We start from the raw sequence: 19,756 nt of genomic DNA on the forward strand, positions 1-19,756 counted from the left end.
AGACAAGCTCGGTGGGGCGGGGTCTTGGGAGGGTTTATGAACGGGCAGGTATCGATCATGAGCCGCGGCTCTAGAGTGTGGATGTTTCGCCCGGATCCCAAACAGAGCCTTGCTGGTCTACAGGATATAATACAATGTACACTCGTATGAACCTCATCACGACGACGTGTTCTTGTCTCTCCGCTTGCCAAAGTTCCGTTCCCGCGGCACCACCACCCACTTGTTGATGTTGTGCTTCTTGCGCGTCTTGAAGCCGCCCTTGGCGGGCTGGCCCCAGGGGCTGACAGGGTGCCGATTACCCTTGGATTTACCGCGACCACCACCGTGGGGATGATCATCTGGAGACTTGTCAGCGGCGGGAGCAGAGAAGGGGACGGAGAGAGTGTAATAGACGAAAGCATTTCGGCCCACATACTCGAGTTCATCGCCACGCCTCTCACCGTCGGCCGGATGTTGAGCAGCCGGCTGCGGCCGGCCTTGCCCAGCTGCCGGAACTGGTGCATGATGTTGCTAGCCACGCCGATGGTGGCGCATGCGTCCTTGCTGACCTTGCGCACCTCGCCGCTCTGCAGCCGGACCACAACGTGCTTGCCCGTCATGACCTTGGTACCATCATCGCGCGTCTCCTCCTCCTTGGACACCACGACCGCGTACGTCCCCGCGCTGCGGCAGAACACGGCCGGCCCGTCCGCCCGCGACCCGACGTTGTACACGACCGTGCCGACGGGAATCAGGTGCAGCGGCAGGCAGTTGCCCCTCCAGCACGTCTTGGCCGCAAGGATACCCGGATCGATGACGCCGCCCATGCTGTCCAGGAGATCCTGCGGGATGCCGGAGCGGTAGCTCTGCACCACATCGCCCGCACGCATGCCCTCGGCGGCGATGATGTAGCTCTTCTTGCCCGTCGCCACCTCGGTTACCAGCGCGATGTGGGAGCTCCGGTTCGGGTCGTACTCGATGCGGTCGACGGTGTGCGGGCCGGGGGCCCACCGGTGGAAGTCGACGGTGCGGATCCTGCGCTTGGCGCCGCCGCCCCGGTGCCGGACCGTGATGCGGCCGGAATTGTTCCGGCCACCCTTGCTCTGGCCTTTCTTTGGGAACGTCAGGGGGAGGTATGGCCGCCCCTTCCACAAGTGGTCGTTGATGGGACGCTTCAGGTGTCGAAGACCGGGTGTCCTGGGCTTGTAGGTGCGCATTTGAGGGGTCACGATCTCGGATGAGGGGGCGGCGAAAGTCGGAAGGTCAGCGCCGGGCGCATCTTTCGGGGTCGCATCGCTCTGAACCGCGGCCGAGTAGCGTCGGAGGGTGCTGAGCTGCAGCGCCGCCCTCTGGCAGAGGGAAGGGAGCGAAGCAGCCCCCCTCTGGACCAGAGACCGGACTTGCGGCTGGAGGAACATCGAGGGAGAGACTTTTGAGGTTTTCAGCGCCACCACGGGCTCAAGACTGGCATAGCGAGCCCGGAGGAAGAATGTAGGAAACCCAGAGAAGCGCTTCGCAGCCGATTGGCCGCGGGGTGGTCGGCAGCGCTGGGTGGGTGGCGGCGGGCGGGTTGTTGGAATGGTGGACGGCGGTTTGGCAGGTGATGTCTCGCAGTCTTGGAAATTTGCTTGCTCACCTCACCTTTCGGTTGATCGGCCCCACCTTTGCACCGGCCACCGGGAGCGTTTCGAGGTGTGGCTGGTGCGTGAACAAAGGGAGGCTCAGGCGACGCGTGGAGCCACAGTCCCGTCCCCACAGCGGATCGCGGGAGGATCGTGCGAAAAAAAAAACGCGGGTGCGGTTTGCTGGCTTGGAGCTTTCGCGCTCCGCAGACGAGAGAGCCAATCAAAATTGCGGTTGCCCCGCGGTTGCTACTGTTGACAATCGACGGGTGTGGAGACAGCACGGTCTGGGACGACCGCGTCTTCTTTATCCGTACCGTGTACATGTGCTTGCACTTTTGAGCGCATCCTCCTCCCACTTCAACTCCAACATCCCCAGAGTTTCCAGCTCCCATCACCTTTATTTTCCTACGTCGAAACTGCCCAGGTCGAATCCGTCGCGTTTAGAAGCGTCTCGCATCTTCAAAAAACGCCTTGTCCACTCGGTTTTTCGAGACAGACCCCTCAACCCTGGTTGCCCTCGACGCGTTTCCTGGCACAGCGCGGACCCACCCGTGGCACGCTGGAAGGCGCGACTGCCTCGTACCTGGTACCTGCCCCCAGCCCACTCGCGCTGATTTGACCTGGACCTGTCCCACCCTAAGCTTCACCTCCCTGCTTTCTCGAACTTGTCCACCTCCACCATCCTGCCTTCAAAAACAAAGACCGGCTTCTTCTTCCTCGGTCACCACAACATCTTCCCTCAACATCTTGACCTGTTCCGTTTTTTTTAATACCACCCGACCGATTCTCCTGGTGTGTCACATCCTCAATTGACACATTGTCGGTAAACATCAACCTCGTCAACCAAGGAAACGCGTCACATCTCGACACACAGAGCCTCCTTCGGCCGGTCGCGTCTCTGGTGGGCGACTTACAATAGAGATATCTCCCCACTCAAGACACGTCCTCTCGACAACATTTGTCTGCTATCTCTACCTCGCCGGTGAGTTGCCAACGTTGCCCTTCCCGTCGGCCGCTCTCCGTCGCGTCGACGCCCCCCTTCGCAGCACGCGTTTGGCTGACACATATGTTCCAGAGCGTCGTAGCATCTTTCTGCCCAGCTCTTCCTGAACACAGTCGCCACAATGGTTGTAAGTGATCGCTCCCGACGCAACGCCGCCCATCCTTCACCATCTCCCTCGTGAAGGATATCATCCGGCACATGCATGCTAACGATGCTTCTTCAGAGGGCGACTCGAAACTTGCGTTCGGTCACGAACGAAAATGATGAGAACACTGCTGCGACGACGGCCCGCGTCACGCGTGCCAAGGCTGCGGCCCTGAACGTAGATGAGCTTTCGATGCCGTCAAAGCCATTGCAAACCAAGAAGGCCACCGGTGCCGTCGCCAATCCCGCCCGGAAGCGTAACGTTCTCGGCGACGTCAGCAATGTCACAAAGGCCGAGGTGGCCGACGGCAAGAAGCCTGCTGCCCGGACCGGTCTCGTGTCCAAGGCCGCTCAGCCCACTGGCATCAAGAAGACCACGTCAACACGGTCAGCCGTTACCACGAAGGAGGCCAGCAAGAAGACCGAGACGAAGCGGTCGGGTCCGGGTTCCATCGTTGCGCAGAAGCGTAAAATGATGAAGACCAAGGAGCCCGCCGCTACGAAGGAGGAAGCCCCGGAAGAGGGCGAGCCCATCCGCAAGAAGGTCCACACATCCGAGAAGGACGAAAACGCCCAGACCGACGTGAAGCAAGAGAAGCCGGCGACCAAGGAGCCTGTTGTTTCCCCCGGCCCCGAGGCCGCCGCCCCCAGGCACCGGCCCCCGACACCAGAGGCCGCCAAGATCCTGGACAGCGAAGATCTCGATGACCCGTTGATGGTCGCCGAGTATGCCAACGATATTTTCGAGTACCTCCGCGACCTGGAGCCCAAATCTGTCCCGAACCCTCAGTACATGGCTCACCAAGATGACCTGGACTGGAAGACACGGGGCATTCTTATTGACTGGCTCGTCGAGGTCCACACCCGCTTCCACCTGCTCCCTGAGACGCTCTTCCTTGCTGTCAACATTGTCGACCGCTTCCTCTCGGAGAAGGTGGTCCAGCTCGACCGTCTCCAGCTCGTCGGCATCACCGCCATGTTCATTGCGTCCAAGTACGAGGAGGTGCTCTCGCCTCACATCGCAAACTTCCGGCATATCGCCGACGATGGCTTTACGGAGGCCGAGATCCTGAGTGCCGAGCGCTTTGTGCTGGCCACTCTGAACTACGACCTCAGCTACCCGAACCCCATGAACTTTCTGCGCCGCATCTCCAAGGCGGATAACTATGACATTGAATCGCGCACTTTCGGGAAGTACCTCATGGAAATCGGTCTCTTGGACCACCGCCTTATGGGCTACCGCCCCAGCCATATCGCTGCCGCCGCTATGTACCTTGCGCGGTTGATCCTGGATCGCGGCGAATGGGATGAGACTCTGGCGTACTATGCCGGCTACACGGAGGAGGAGATTCAACCAGTCGTTCTTCTCATGGTTGATTACATGGCGCGGCCCGTCATTCACGAGGCCTTCTTCAAGAAGTATGCTAGCAAGAAGTTCTTGAAGGGTATGTGCCATCCCCATTCTCCCTGCTCAGCTCACCTCGCGCGCTGTGTAGCATGCTAACTCTTTTCCCTCGTAGCATCAATAATTGCTCGGCAATGGGCCAAGAAGAATGCCCCGCTGTACGGCATCACGAACACCCAGTTGACCCTGGACGAGATCTCATAGAAGGTCTCGGCATTCGCCATCACAGCACATCTCTCTGCCTTTGACGCAGAGTGTCAGGATACCACGCCGTGGTTGGATTCACCCTCCGCCCGCCGACGCCTCATGGCGAGACACATATACGACTCCATCCCGGACCCTGCCTTGCGGCAGCCGGTCTGGGCTTCCTCATCTTCCTCTTCGGCACGATCATCATCTCACTGAGGGATTCGGGAGATGTCACGGGCGGACTCGAACCACGGCAATGTCTGTTTTCATGTTTGAGTTGGTTTTGCTTTTGTTCCCTCTTCGCCCCGTTTATCCCTTTAACATGGATCATTATCGCGACGGCGCCCGGAGAAAGGTTTATAGGCTGGTTGGCTGTGGGATGGATGGTGTTTTGTCTGCTATGTATGGCTTTGGGCTCTTTTCTTTCACACCTTGAGCTCTCTCGAGGACTCGGATGGCCGCGCGGCCCACTCCTGTTTGCTCATATGCTTGGCCCCTTCCCTCCGTGAGGGCGCAGAAGTAGGGGCGGTTGCAGCATAATCGGCATTAGCAAGGAAAGGACAAGATGCAGGGATCTGGTCTCTTTGCACACGGGGGAGGGGAGGACAAGGGGGGAAACTGGGTAAAGATGGGCGAGCTGGCTGACTGACTTGCTTGTCTGGGTTCACTTTGCTTGGGAGGATAGCAAGGCTGTGTCGGGAAAGAAAACGCGTTTATGTACATACATGCCATTGATTGTTGGTTTTTCGGTGTTGATGATCGGGTTTAGGGACCGGAATGGGAGCATTTGCATTGTTGTCCTTGGAATTCAGGATCGAGACATCATGTGGTGGCGAAGGGCTTGATAGCCTAGCCCACCACAAGCGACCATGAACAGCGACCATTATCATGATCATCCGAACTGGGTGAATGAAGAGGTAGAGTCCATGTGAGGAACCTTGTCATGACAGCTGGGTGAAGAACCAGATGCATAGGGGTGTGCCCTCTTGTCATTCTGGTCATAGCACTGCCTTGTCTAAAACACCCAGATGAGCGTACCATGGTTATGTTACTTGGGCGAAAACTACCATGGACGAAATCATCAGCGACAACACCACACAGACTCTGGCCCCCTAGGCCGCCGACCTCGCTACGCCTAGAGAACCTTCTTGATGCACCACGGCACATTAATTCTGGTATCATCAACAGACAAAGCTGCCGGATCGTAAAAGCCTACTCAATGACAAGGTTCCCCCTCCCATTTCGGTCCCCATAATCATGACCCCATTCCTGCGCCCAAGACTCATGCTGAATGCTCATCCGTAACCCGTTACGATTCCGATGCTGCTCCTCATGTCCCTCAACGCCAGATTCCAGAAACATGCCAGAATAACCTTGTCCATCCGTGCCCATGCTGCCGAGAACGCCGTGCCCAGACCGTCTTATCGTCTTGTATCGGAAACGAAAGGACCACCAGACTGAAATGAACAATGAATGCTGGAAAACAGAGCTGAATGATCCACCCAAGCAGAAGAGAGGGATGATGAATCGGCCGAATAACGAAGAAGAAGGACTAATATCCATCCAGTCCCTTGCTGGTGCGAGTCCACCATTCTCTTGGTCAAATCCCTCAAAGCACGGGACAAGCTGCGCCTTTGAGCGATAACCGCTGATGAAGGTCGACAAAAAAGAGGAGGGTGCGTTGTGATGCGTCTCATGTGCTGACATGTTGGCGTTGTTCACTGCTCGGCCCGGAACTTTGGATCACGGTTGTGCTTGATAGTGTCGTCTGCGGGGCGGAGAGAGAAGGAATCAAGCATGGACCATTGAAGGATCGCTGGTTGTGCCCGTTAGGCTTTCATCGAGACCCAGCGAGTAGCCGCGCAACGCATAGGCGCGTTCATTGGGGCTGTGGCAAGCCTGCTGGGCCACAAGGTTAGCAAGAAAGATGTCTCTGCAAACCATGCTATAGGGAGGACTGACAAAGCTTGTTATTGGTCCTACAGCATGCCAACGCTGTGCAGCAGCCAGGCAATGTCCCACACGCAAAGACGCACGACAACGGACGGATATCCTCGTGCCGTTTGTTTCCATCTCCAACATCCCTTCTTTTCGGCCATGGCGAATCACCGTTTAAGTTGACCCAACAGCGACACACTTGGTCCGCTTGGGAGCGGACATCGAGTCGACAAAGGCGTTCCCAACGACGTCGCGGCAGGAACGCTTCAGGTCGCGCATGGTCTTCCGAGCGGCCTTGGCGTGGGCGCGGACGAGGCGCTTCAGAAGGGCGCGGTGCTGGGGGCGCTGCTGCTTGGTCATGTCGCTAGGGCAGTAGGTTGGGATCAGCGAGGCGTCGGATATGATAGACACATCATCGGCGATGTCGTTGGATTGGTGAGCGGTGCGCTTCTGGCGCTTGGCGAGCTGCAGGAACGGCAGGTTCATCATCTCCATGAGCACCTCCTCGTTGTCGCAGTGGCTGTTCCTGCTGGGGCAGCCGTTCTTCTGATCGCCCGGGATAGATCCGCAGATGGTCGTTGTTTCGCTCAGGGTCTTCTCGACGGGTAATTGATCGGTGTATTCGTCGGCAGGGTGGGTCACGGTTCCCAGATCATCCACGCGCTCGTCGTTCCTGAAGCCGAGGCCGTCTGTTGGTGCGTAGCCACTAAGCCTGGTCCCAAGCGCCCCGCGGGATGGCGGGCCCGGAACCATGGGTGTTGACTTGAACTTGTCTATCGCCCGACCAATGGAGATGCATTGGGTGTCGTCGAAACGGAGGTCCTCGCTGTGCTCCGTATCAACCTTCTCAAACATCATGTCAATGTCGATATCTGCGATCGGATCGGCCAGGCGGGTGCGGTATGAGCACGGGTTCGCGCGATCATGCGGCAAGAGGCTCTCAACGGGGAAATCTGGACCATCTCCAACTAAGTTCGGTCCATCGTTGGTCTGCAGAGGCTTGCGTCTACCAAGCAGAGTGCGCCTGGCAAACCTGCCGTCGAGAAGGCCGATGGGTTTGCTGAGAGGGAGAAGTGCCAGCATGGCAGCGGCCATTATGGCGGTAATTGCTGCGGATTCTGACGGTCAGCAAACTTGTTGACTGCTAGTACTGCTCGAGGGAAAAGATATTCGGAACATTGACAAGCGAAAGCGGGAGTTGGTGGAGGAGTGAGTACAGTCGAGCTTGTAGCCGCAGCAGCAACAGTAGCAGCGAGGTAAACACAAAGAACGACCAGGGAAAATAAACATGTAATATGCAAAAAAATGCTTTTAGATGACCTGAGAGAAGCTTAGGTCAAGGACTGTCAAGAGGTCTTGGTAGGGCTTCAAGGTCAAGGTTGTCACGATGTCCTTTGTTGTGAAGGGTTGGGGAACTGGTTGCAGTTGAGATGAATACACATGAATGGCCATGGTGGTGAAGTGAGTAAGCGGATGAGGATGCCTCTTCGCCAGCCATCAAGATGTGAAACATACACAACAGAGAAATCATCGGCGTAACACATAGAGCCGGCACGGCCGACGAGACGCAAACAAAGGCTGGTGCTTCTCTCACCTTTGTCATGACGTTTTGCCAACACTCTTGATTTCTGATGTTGACGTTCAACTCCCAAGACGCCCATTCTCAACTTGCTCCCTAGGGTCACTCGGCGAGAGACCCGCCGGACCCGGCTGGGGCCATTAGCCGCGGAAGGCCAGCCCAACGGCTTGCTTTCGTGCATGGCGTATCGGTTCTTTCGGCGCTTCGGAGTTCTGAGAGTGGGTTTTTGGGAGGATGTCCAGTGGGTGGTGGACTGTGTTTGGGTGGTCAGAATATATGTTTGGAAGAGTTGAAAATGAAGAAAGAGGGGGGGGCGGGCAGCGTACCTGGATGCAGTGAGAAGTGGGCGGTGACGGTGATTTGGGGCTGATGCTGGACGGCGGCATGGGCAGGCCGACAGAACAATAAGATTCCTCCTAGCCTTGAAAGCAAGGATAGGAGAAGCGGCGCGTAAGAGACGCAGACGACGCGTGTCGTCGAGTATCACCTATCACATGTGCTCCCATGACGAGGCTCAGGGGGAAATGGTTTGCTGCCCGATCTCCGTCATCGTCCCAACTTGGACTCCATGCTCTGCGCTCCCAGTGGCCCATTCAAATTACAAGTTAAAAGAAAAAGAGAGGCGGGAGCCGAGACGAGGTAAAAGGCAGCTAAGAAACGGGCCTCGTTCCATTTTCGCAGGGCGGGCGTATAAGCCGTGGTTTCCATCTCTTCTTCACCCTGGTTGGGACCACAAAGCGAGGCGTGACGTGGCTTGGCGCTGTCGAGTTGTTGCTGCCACGTCGACAACCCGACCAGGTTGCCCAAAGGAGACTTATTGAGCCACACAACCCCCCTCTCTTTGGACAGACGACAACTCAAAACCCACCTCAACCCCTGAGCCCTGGGTCGCGTCGGTGAGCTGGAGGTCGTCGGCTTTTTCCCGGGCAGTCGGTGTGCTGGACCGACCGACAGACGGGTGGCTGGAGACGGGGCGGAAAAGCTGTGTGCCGAGAAGCTTACTACCCAACTACCCAGCTTCCCAAGGCCGCCACAAATCGTCCAGCCACAGGCGGCGTACCCGTGTAAGTGGCATCAACACCTGAAGTGTCTCGCTCGTTTCAGCCCCCGATGGTCACAGAATCAAGTCGATCTCGACTGCTCCTGGAATACTGGCATGTGTGGTCGTGGCTTACCTGGGATATTGGAGACTTGATGGAGCCTCTATTGCAGGACGAGAGCAGTCTCTTCCCACGGCGGCCAGATAGTCTCGGAGTGATTGCCAAATAGAGACACTGGAAAAATGGGTACTAGATAGTTACCTAGGCAGGTCGCCATGTAACGATTGGTAATTCTTAGGATTGTTGCTGTTCCTAAGCTCTCTGGAGGGAGCATAAAAATGGCCGGAAGCCTCAAGGTGGCGGCATCACGGTGCTTCAATGACCGTCCTAGGAAAACCACCCTGACACATCACAGGGGCAAGCAACGTTTGTCGCAACGCTTCCTGGGCAATATCATCAACAAACCAAAAAGAGAAAAATGCACAGCTCAAAACAGCAGCGAATTGCTTTAACTGCTCCAGGGGAGAGTTATACAGATCCAGGCCCTGTAGGCCATTGTATTTGCCAAAGATGGGACGCTCAACTCGGCCATGATTCCGCATGAGGCCCTTCTCTCCCGGCAGCAAGAAACCCAGGAACAGAAACGCCGCATCCCCGCCTCTCTCTCAAGTCTTGTTCCCAACACAAAAGCAACGTATCCGTCCCACCATAACCCGTAACAGCCATCACTCCATAGCCTATCCGTAAAGCATTACGTCGTCGTTGTTGTGGAATAACCAAAGTGGTTCGTGAAGCGAGAGAAAGAAACGAACAAGAAAAAAAGGCCACCAAAGTGAAAAAAAGGGAGGACGTTCCAACCCTATCAGGGTGTCCCGCCCCTGAAAGAATAGAAGTTTTCAACCACCGCCAGGGCAACTCAACTCCTCCGAACTCAAAACGACATCATCTCCTCCAAGCTGTAAAACGTCATGGCAGGCCTCGGCTCCAGGATCTGCAGCGGCCGCTCCTCCTCATCCTGCTCTTCCTCAAACAGCGACTTGCGCCGGAGGATGATGCTGTGGATGCTGTTGACAGGGGAGTGGCCGCGAGGAACGGAGCCGGCAGCGGCAGCGGCGGCCGCACGGGAGATGGGGCTACGCTCCACGCTGCTGGCTCGGGACGACGTCGAGAGGGTCGACGACGACGACAGGGACCTCCGCCGCAGGATGTTGCTGGGCGAGAAGCGGGAGGTGATGGCGTGGAAAGGGGAACCGGAAGCCATTGTGACTGGGTGGTTGGTGGTTGTTGTTGTTGTTGTTGTTGGTGTTGGGTTGAGATTGGTCGAGGTGATGCAAGGTGTTTCGGTGCGAGACTTGAGGTTATCCCGAGATATCTCAGAGGCTACTCGTGTCCAAGTTGAGCTGAAGAGAGAGACAGGGTGTGTGTGTGTGTGATTGAAGGCGCGTGGAGAAAAAAAAAGAAGGCACAGCCTAGAACGAATCGAATGAATCCAAAAAGGTCGAAGCAGATATCTCTCGGAGAACCTGTTCGAGTCAAGAAGCGAATGCCAGTTGACGAAGCGAAAGACGGGGGCGGATCAGCGTTCCCTTTGGAAAAGACGGGACGATCTATGCCTGGCACAGATCAAGAACAGAAGAGAAGAGAAGAGGTGGTCTTCGTCCTCGTCAGCGGCAGAAAAGAAAGAATGGTGGTTGGATAAGGAAGCACGGGAATCAGGAGTGATACTATGGGCCGGGGAGGACGGCAACGTAGTTTAAGTACGGAGAGGGGTTTTCTCCGTCCAGACGCGGGAGTCAGCGAGCCTCGTCTCAAACGTAGGAGAGAAAAATGCTGGGTCGATCCACAAGGGGTGCCCCCGCGCCAGCCAGGGGTCGAGGTGGTATGGACAGTGCCTTGTTTGGGGCGAAAGGGGAAGAAGCAGCAGGGCCAGCCTAGCTTGCTTCGGGGGAGAGACGGGGAGAGAGGAAACCGTGAGGTCGTTCGGCAGGCTAGGGTGTGATCGAAACACGGGTGTTGAAGCATATCCGTCATGCGTCTCCCGGATCCAAGGGGATGCGTCTCTTAAGACCCCCCCCCTCCCCCCCTGGCTGCTGCGAGGCATTTCCACTTCAACACCACACAGCCTCGAGCACAACAGGTGATGAATTGCTTGTCTGGCATGCTCGGTTAATGCGATCGCCAGCACTGCCCGCGGTTCATTTGCACATCAGTCCCGCACGCTGCCTGTTTGCCGCTTCTTCTGCGATGGAGCCGAACCTGAGATCTCCGACCTAGCGGCCCTCTGCTCGCGGGGCTGGGAACATCAATCCGGGGATTCTCAAAAGAGCGCGAGGGCGAAGGCGACATGCCGGTCCAAGAAGAGGAGTTTGCCATGTTGGTGGGGAAAACTTCCGTATCCCATCACGGCGATGAAACTGTCATGCACCTGTGCGTCAGGTCACGACAAGGATGAATGGGACCCGGCGTGTCATTGGGGCAGAAGAAGCTATGCCCGCTGCGTTCAGCATTGCAACACGCCACGAGGCCAAGGCCCAGCGATCAACCCACGGGCTGGCGTCGGCTGTCTTGGGGTTTCGTCAAGGGCCGAGAGCATAGCAAGCAAGGGATGCGTCGTTGGCTTTGACGCACCAAAAGTTGAACTTGGGGGGAGAAAGCAAAGCTGACCATCTCTCAGGGTTCCGTTCAGGGTTGAGGGGGCCAAGGTGTGCTTGGTGGGTGGGGTCCAGGGGCCTTTGTATGATCGCCGTTACAGGCGAGCCAAACCTGGAGGAAGCATGGCGGGGCTTGCCCATCAGGGGGTGACATCAGACATGGGGTTCCTGACTTGGTTTCGTTTCGGCATTGCCTTCAGCAAACATGGACAAGCTCTCCAACATCATGAACGAACGCACCCCAAAACTTCCAGCTATGTATCTGCAAGACATTACTTTGGGCCCCAAATGCGGCCGCAGCTGAGCGGAGGACTGTCCATCCTTCTGTGGTGCTTCTAGAACATCAAGATGATTTCATCCCAAGTGCACACTGATACTATGTACTATACATAACAGGCGGCTTGTCAGTATAAGCTCGCGTTTTGCTGCCTTTCCTCTGGACAGAGCGGCTTACGAAGTCCCCCGGCGAAACCTGGAATGTCCACGGGAAACTTTCTTCCTCCCAGGACACACCACGCAGGCCTCTTTTTTTTCAACAGCATACGTTCCCCCCCAGAATTAACGGCGTGCTGCTGAAAGCGCTGGCCATCAAGCAACACACCGGAGAAAAACAAATGGTCTACTACCGTGTAACATGTCCCAGTCACGCCGCCGAACACCCGCCCACGCATCACCATGTTTGACAGCAGCCGACTCCGTTACCCCAAACCTTTTCACACCATCCCTCATGATTCCTTCGTCAGAATACAAGCCAGAATGCCAACCCCAAGAACAAAAACGCCCTTGAAACCCCAGGACAACGAAAACAAGCTCTCCTACAAACATCGCCAGGTCTATCTCGTTCTATTCACTCCGTAAAAAAATCACCGAAACCCGCCCTGCGGTCCCCGCCCACTCTTCCTCCTCATTGTCGCACTCCTCCTCAAGCTCTCCGCCCATACCGAATCGTCCATAATATCCCTCACCACGGTCGGGTCGACGGTGCTCCTGCTCATGGCAGCACCCAGGCTCGCCGCGTCGTCACCCACAAGGCCACCACCGCCAGTACCGCCCTCCGCTCCGGCATTGCTACTGCTGCCAGGCACCGTCATGCTCACATCCACACCTGGATCGTCCACCGCCCAGTCAAAACTAAACGTGGTCCCCTGGGTTTCGTGTCCGGGCCTGCTGCCGGCGTAGGTGGTGCTGCTCCGCGGGCTGGCGAGCGGATGCCCGTAGGATGTATCATAGGACGAGAGGTCCGCGCCGAGGGCGGCCCAGCTCCGGTGCTGCGACCGAGCGCGGCCGAAGGTGGGGGAGGTGGGCGAGAGGAGGCCATCACTCGGTGCGAACGTTGTGCCTGCTGCGCTGGATTGGGATCGACCCCGGCCGCCCTTGGGTGTGGGCTGCCGTGGCCGATCCTGCCCCTGGCCCGCGCCAAGCTTGTCCAGCGGCCCGAGTTCGTCATCGTCATCCTTGTGGTCATCATTGTCCACCAGGATCTCGGGGATGTCGAGCTGCGGGACAGCCGTCATGCGACCAGCCCGCTTGAGCTCCATGTGGCGCTTAAACTGTCGAGAATAGTAGAGCATGTCGAAGAAGCCGAGGACGACGCGTCGGCGGACCTCTTCTTCGACGCGTTGAAGACGGAGCTTGCGACGCAAGAACTCCTCGAGCCTATCATCAAGTTAGCATCAGCCAAGCTCTTGCTGTGGAGAGAGCCCCGAGCTTGCCGGGACCACGTACCGTAGACTCTTGTTGTCGTTGATGATGTTGTAGTGCGCCAGGAGCATCAGCACCGTGGTGAAAGAGATGCCACGCTCCGGGTCGGCCGACACCATGACCTCCTCGAAAAAGATATTGAACCGGCGTCGCCTTTCGCGCACCTTGGCGACGTCAATCATCGACAACCGCTCGTTGAGCTTCTTGAGGTCGATGGTCGTGGGGTACTGGCTCTTGCTGACGATGGATGCATGCCTGATGCTGGCCGCATCGTTGTCATTCCGCGCGTACTCGAGAATGGCCCGCACCGAGTCCTCGTTGTCGTAAATCCGCATCTCGAACACGCCCGACAGCTCGCCCAGCAGCCTTGGGAATGCCTCTTTGCTGATGAACCCCGTTCCCGCGGGATCAACGCTGCGCCAGGCCTCCTTGAACCGGCGAATCTCCTCGCGGTCGACCGCCGCCAATCCGCTGGTGCGCTGGTACACATAGGAGAAGCTCTCGTAGATGAGCGACACAAACAAGCTGACGAAGATGTACATGCTGATAATGTTCCAGGCAACAAACAAGACGCGCGCCCAGGCCGTGCTGCCGCAGTCGCTGTCAAAGAATGAGTCCGCCTCCACGCAGAAGGGAGGCTTCGCCTGCGCAAAGTCTTCCATCACCGCGTTCCACCCTTCGCCGCAGCTGAAGCGAAAGAGGAGAATCAACGCGTGCGGCACGGTGCGGAAGTTGATGTTGGCCGTCCCTTCCTCGCCGAACCGCGTGAGGCTGAACGTCTGCGTCAGGGCGATGGCGAACATCAGGAAGAAGACGAGCCATGTCGCGAGCAGGCTTCCAATCGTCGTCAGACTGGCGGCCGCCGTCTTGAAAAGCTGGTCGAGAGCGTCGTTTCGCGGGATGAGAAGTAACACGAGCGCCACCAAGAAAAACTTGTGCAGCTGGATGTAGGTGACGTGCGTGCGGTCCGTGAGGAAGAGAATCGAGGTGGCAAACGCGCCCGTGACGGCCACGAGGGAAAATAGATCCCAGGAGCTCCTGCGGAACCTCGTCCATCCAAGACCAACTATGCGGACGACGATGTTGACCGTGTAGATGAGGATAAACACCATGAAGAAGACGTCCTTGGTATGAGTCCACCAAGCCGGTTCGTCGTTGAACTCGGTAAGCAGCAGGATCAAATGGAAGACGAGGACCATGGTGATGCTCATGTACCATATTCCGTGCTTCTCGATGGCACGCTTGTGGCACCACAGCTTCCACTTGTTTTGCTTGTCGTCGTAGGCGCTCTTGGACGGCGAGATCTGGCGCAACATCTTGCGCAGCTCAAGCCAGGACCGCTGCTCGGCCGTCAGGAAGGCGACACCCGTCTGCTCCGTATAGTTTCGCATGAAGACGGAGATGAACAAGGTTAGCACGAAGACGGTGGCCAGGAGGTTGAAGATGACGAAGAAGACGGCGTTTCCCTGCGCATCGAACGGCGGACCACTCTGTGGCTGGAGCCCTTGTCCCGTGATAGCTTGAGCGGCCGTCGACACATCGATCCAGCCTTCCTGGCTCACAATCTGGAAGAGAATGAACAAGCTGGATCCGAAGTCGTCAAAGTCGAAGAAGGGGTTGGACACCACTCTCGGGGCGAGGACCGGCCAGTCGTTGTTGAAGGGCGTGCTATTGTACTCGCCGACGCAGTCGACCAGATTGACGATACCATCCCCATCGTTACACGCCATCAACTTGCCGTTGAACAGGTTCAGGCCGTAGATGGCGAAAGGGATCAGCAGCGAGATCGAGACAAACGCAGCCTGTGCCGAGCCCGGTCAGCACACGCGAAACAGTAGGATAGCCAAAAGCAGGAGAGGGGAGCTTACACTCAGAACCTTCCAACCGCCAACGATGATGAGTGAGTGGAAGGTTTCGCGGGCGCTGTCGCTGACATTGAGCAGACGCAGCGCTCTCAGCGCCTTGAATGCACCGACAGCTCGGGAGACAGCACCGGCATTTGTGAACAAGGTGATGACGTTAATCCAGAGGGTGATCAGAACAATCGCATCAATGACGCCCCAGGCACTCCGGAAGTAGGCGTTGGGGGTCCAAAAGAAACCATCGGCAATGACCTTGATGGCGGCCTCGAGAGTAAAGATGATGGCGAAGGCCATATCCGTCCAGACGAACCAGTTGAAGACGCTGAACTTGTGCGTGTCAAAGTACTGCTTCTGGTACAGGGGCGTCGTGATGCAGGCCAGGACAACCATGGCCACGATGGCGGCGTAGATGACAGCTGAGAAGATGTACCACGCGTACTTGTTCGGCTGGACGCCTTCGAAGCGCTCCGTGCCTCGGCCTGGACCCACTATCTTCTGGCAGAGGCGGCGAAGGGGGTTCCGGGGCTTGAACAGGAAGAGGGACGTGTTGTAGTTAGGGTGCCGCACAAGGTACTCCCTCTGCGCCTTCTTCCGGGCAGCAGTGGCGTTCGCAGCCTGGCGGGCCAGCTGCGCAGGGTCCAAAGTGACGATGGGACCGTTAATGCGGGCATTGGAGTAGAACGGATTAGGTTCCTTGCTTCGGAAGAGCGAGGCCAGCTTCTCGCGCGCAGCGGTCAAGAGCCAGTTCTTCGTCCTGCTCTTCGACATGGGCTGGTGCGGCGAATGCCCATCGGTAGGGCGCTCTTGAAGATCATCCAAGGTTTCGTCGAGGAATTCGCGCACAAACCCTTCCTTGAAGAGCATGTCAACCACCCCGGTGCCCGTGGTGTGGTCGATCGGGTCCACGTGACGAGATCTTCCGAAGCCAAACACTTTGGACAGAGCCAGGTTGGATGAACCGCCCAGCTCTCTGCGCTGCAGAAAGGCCTTGACTTGCTCCAGGCGTTTCATGTCCTCGCCCACGTCGAAGTTTTCTTGGATGACGGCAATGAACATGTTGATGATGATGAAGTAGGAAAGGATGAACCAACCAATGATGAAGATGGCGCCGATCCATGCCGTCTTTTCATGGACCGTGTACGCCGTGACGTTGTAGAGAATGTCGGTCCAGTTCTCGCTCGAGAGGACCTGGTACATCCCGAGGAATGAATTATAAATGGTGTTGAACGGAACGCTGATGGGTTCACCATCCGAATCTGCGGGCGGGATCTGTCCACGGAAGAGCTGAGACGCGAAAATGGACATCAGGAATGTGATGAGAAAGACGAACACCATCAGATTCATGATGCCCTTCACGTTGCCCAGGACAAGCGCGATCAGCGTTCTCGTCATGGGGATCGCCAGGACGACGCGGTAGACTCGGATGATCTGAAAGATTGTGAGCCAGTTGTAGACCTGGCCCGAGTTGCGGATCGGAGGGATGAGGATGATGGTGGTGATGACGGCGAGCCCGAGGTCCACAAGATTCCGGGGCTTGCGATGGAATCTCCGCCAGTCGGCAAGGAAGCGAAGGACGATCTCGAGGTCGAGAAGACTAGTAACCACGACCTCGGAGGTGTTGATGAAATTCTCCCGGCTTTGGGGCATGGTGGAGGTCCGTAGTGCCTGGCTGAAGAGACCAAATGTGATGATCAATACCCAGAACCATGAAGTCCTGCGCATGAACTTCTGAAACCCCGACAGCCTGTTCGGAGCCTGCTCTGGGCTCGCGTTAAAGAGAGGCGGCTCCTCGTCTGCCGTGAAAGCGCTGGATTGCGACTCCTCTCGGATGACTTGGAAGGAAGATGTGATGACGGCAATCAGAAGGTTGGTCATCCAAAGCATCATAATGATGATGCCGGCACCGAAGAAGAGGGCGGCCGGGAGGAAATCCGAGCTCACGGTGTAGTACATGAGGTCGGAAAAGGTGTTGGCACTCATGATGACGAACACCAGCTCAAGCGAGTGGCCAATATCATCAAAGTTAACGGTCCCATTGAAGGGGTTCTCCTGTCGGAGACAAATGGAACCCCTCGGGCAGAGATACCCTTTTGCATTCTGCGCGCCTGGGACGAGGGCATCGCGGGAAAGGTTCCCCGTCGGCGCAGACACCCATGGCTCAGGATCACCGGTGACTGGGTTCAAGTGGCCGCCGCAAAAGGAGAAGCTCGGGGTATACGTCTTGTCCATGTTTGTGGGGTCTTCGGGGTCGATCCATGTGCACTGACGACTGAGGCTAGACTTGAAGCTCTGGACACCGATGATGGCAAAGACGAGCCAGAAGAACCCCATGAGGAACGAGACTCGGACGAGAAGCGGGGCCGACTTCTTCAGACTTTTGAGGATGATCTACGAACCGGCCCCATCAGCATACAAGCAGGCACACGGTATTGTCCGTCAGGGGAGGGTAGTCTCACCAGGTTGCCCTTCGTCAGAGCGAGAAGCCGAATGATGCGAAGGCAGCTGAGCATACGGAAGACTTGGAGAGAGTGTTGATTCTCGAGCCCGGTGATGGAGAGGACAAAGGTTATCCAGTACGACACGACGGCGATGAAGTCAAGACGGTTGAAGCTGTGGCGCAGAAAGGCCCTGCGCGCGAGGTGGAGGCGCTGCTGCTCCTCCAGCGTCGCCTGCGCTGCCATGCCTTGCATCATAGTGAACGACCTCGCAAACGTCGACATGAACTCGGGCTCCTGGGCCGATGGCTTCTGCCGGACCGACTTCTGCCGCTGCGGTTTGAAAATTGCCCGGTACTGCTCGGCCACCCTCTCGGTAAGCCTCTTCTTGCTCCCAACCGGGGCGTAGTCGTCGGCGTTAATGATGAAACCGGATACAATGATCCGGGCAATGATCTCGAACGTGAACAAGACGAAGAGGCCAAAGAGGGCCCAGTCGATCCACGAGGCCCCCCAGCGTTCGGGCCTGCCGTTCCCGTCGACAAAGACGTCTGGCCCGGCCTCAACGGCCAAGAGGATAGCCTGGGCAATGATTAGGACCAGGATCAATGGCTCCGTCCAGGGATTGACCAGGAGATCGCAAAGTCCTTTTCGAATGGGGTTATCGGGAGGGAAGATGCCTAACGACTTTCCCCTCAGAGGGTTGTGCAGGGGTCCTCGCCGCCGCAAGGGCGGCGGGGCTGACCGTTCCCTCTCAAAGTAGCTCGTGTCCGGTCGCTTTTCTCCGGGCGTCGGGAAAACCTGCGAAGGGTACGAGGTATCGACGAGCATGGGCCCTGATGTTTCAGTGAAGCGACGTCCGTCAACGCTCGGGGACCGCGATCGTGACCGCTCCCGCTCCCGTTCCCGCCGACGTTCCTGGTCAACCAGATCCCCCTCTCCGCTGATCATAACCACGCGCTGAGACATGGCCCTCATCATGGAGCTCGCCCGATGCAGCGCCGCGCTGGTGGACGGCGAACGGGACCGGCGCCGGTCCGTCGGCGAGAGGTGGTCGCCAAAGCTACGGTGATGATCTTTGGCCGAGCCCGGCTCGAGGTTGAAACCCAGCATCCGGGGGCTCCTAGGGCCGGCAGGCGTATTCTCCAGGTCGGGAACGGTCTGAAAGCTGGTCCGGGGTGTCGCCTCTCCTTCTCGGGCCTGCAATCGGCTGATCGGCTGAGCTGCCTGCTTCAGCGGCACTCTGTCAGACTCGAGAGAATCCGAGTCTGTCCGTTCTTCATAGTAGGCGAAGGTTGGGTATGGGTCGGGGCCGCCGGGTATGCCGTAGGGTATTGACTGGGTTGAGGATTGTTGTGAGATTCTGGGAGGCAGCGCAGACTGCAGGACCATGTGGTCGATGGGCGACGCCCGGCCGCTGACGTTGCCCTCGCCGGGGTCTTGGGGATACGGATTCTCCCAGTACGACGAAAAGCCTGGGAGGTTGGCCGACATGGGAACGACCGGGGAGTCTGGGCTCTCGTCGCCATCGCGTGCCCCTCCGCGACCGGTGCCAGCTTCGCCGGGTCGCTGGAGATCTCGGAGAGGGATCGACTGCAGCCCAGAGGGAGAGCGGGATTGCGCGGTGTTGCGCCGCGGAGATGGCGGCGAGTTCCCGCTCGGATCATTCATGGTTCGTGGAGCGTCGACGTTGGCGTCGTCGATTGGTTTCGCGGGGGAGAGGTCGGCGCATACAGCGCTAACGCTGTCGGGCGTGCTAGCGATGTTGGGAATCTGGCATCATGCGACGTAGGGGGGGAAGAAACGCGACGCGGAGCCTCGAGGATCAAGGTATAGACAGGCTTTCAGACGTTCGTCCTGCGGGCACGGAGATACGAGGGAGGCTGGAGATTCGGGTCCCCGGTGGCGGTGGTGTCTCTGGCCAGGCGAAGAGGCCACTGAGAATGGGTGTGAAGGACGCCGAAAAAGGGGCACGGTTCAAACGGCTGGGAGTTCTGCGTTCCGTGTACACTGGCAGTTGATCTTGGGATGGGTGGGAAACCTTGCAACCTCAGGACGAGATGTTGCAACGCTTCCATGTGGCCCTTGGCGAATCCCACGAGCGAAGGCTGAGCACAGCCCAGTTGCTCCGGGGCCTGGCGCACTGTGCTAGCTCGTACCCCTGGCGCTGACGCCGAGGCTGAGCCTCGCCGAGCGGCAGTTGAC

General features: G+C 57.6%; 5 protein-coding genes across 5 annotated transcripts; 1 reads left to right on the forward strand and 4 right to left on the reverse strand.

Annotated features, from left to right (window-relative positions):
* Positions 1-156: 156 nt before the first annotated feature.
* VTJ83DRAFT_2050 (mitochondrial 54S ribosomal protein uL2m) lies at positions 157-1,397 on the reverse strand (the record flags this gene model as incomplete). The annotated part of the gene is made up of 2 exons (XM_071008278.1): positions 157-338; positions 416-1,397. 2 exons carry the CDS (start codon positions 1,395-1,397, stop codon positions 157-159), a joined length of 1,164 nt encoding a protein of 387 aa, XP_070868590.1.
* Positions 1,398-2,728: 1,331 nt separating this feature from the next.
* VTJ83DRAFT_2051 (uncharacterized protein) lies at positions 2,729-4,360 on the forward strand (the record flags this gene model as incomplete). Its single annotated transcript, XM_071008279.1, has 3 exons — positions 2,729-2,734; positions 2,831-4,196; positions 4,272-4,360. 3 exons carry the CDS (start codon positions 2,729-2,731, stop codon positions 4,358-4,360), a joined length of 1,461 nt encoding a protein of 486 aa, XP_070868591.1.
* A 1,864-nt stretch (positions 4,361-6,224) lies between these two features.
* Positions 6,225-8,248, reverse strand: VTJ83DRAFT_2052 (uncharacterized protein; the record flags this gene model as incomplete). Its single annotated transcript, XM_071008280.1, has 5 exons — positions 6,225-6,244; positions 6,308-6,324; positions 6,483-7,392; positions 7,878-8,115; positions 8,189-8,248. 5 exons carry the CDS (start codon positions 8,246-8,248, stop codon positions 6,225-6,227), a joined length of 1,245 nt encoding a protein of 414 aa, XP_070868592.1.
* A 1,585-nt stretch (positions 8,249-9,833) lies between these two features.
* Positions 9,834-10,163, reverse strand: VTJ83DRAFT_2053 (uncharacterized protein; the record flags this gene model as incomplete). The annotated part of the gene is made up of 1 exon (XM_071008281.1): positions 9,834-10,163. The coding sequence occupies one exon, from the start codon at positions 10,161-10,163 to the stop codon at positions 9,834-9,836; it is 330 nt and encodes a 109-aa protein (XP_070868593.1).
* A 2,253-nt stretch (positions 10,164-12,416) lies between these two features.
* Positions 12,417-19,222, reverse strand: VTJ83DRAFT_2054 (uncharacterized protein; the record flags this gene model as incomplete). The annotated part of the gene is made up of 4 exons (XM_071008282.1): positions 12,417-13,209; positions 13,279-15,056; positions 15,123-17,504; positions 17,573-19,222. The coding sequence occupies 4 exons, from the start codon at positions 19,220-19,222 to the stop codon at positions 12,417-12,419; spliced, it is 6,603 nt and encodes a 2,200-aa protein (XP_070868594.1).
* Positions 19,223-19,756: the final 534 nt, after the last annotated feature.

The sequence above is a fragment of the Remersonia thermophila genome, chromosome 2, assembly GCF_042764415.1.
Source record: "Remersonia thermophila strain ATCC 22073 chromosome 2, whole genome shotgun sequence".
Taxonomy (NCBI): domain Eukaryota; kingdom Fungi; phylum Ascomycota; class Sordariomycetes; order Sordariales; family Chaetomiaceae; genus Remersonia; species Remersonia thermophila.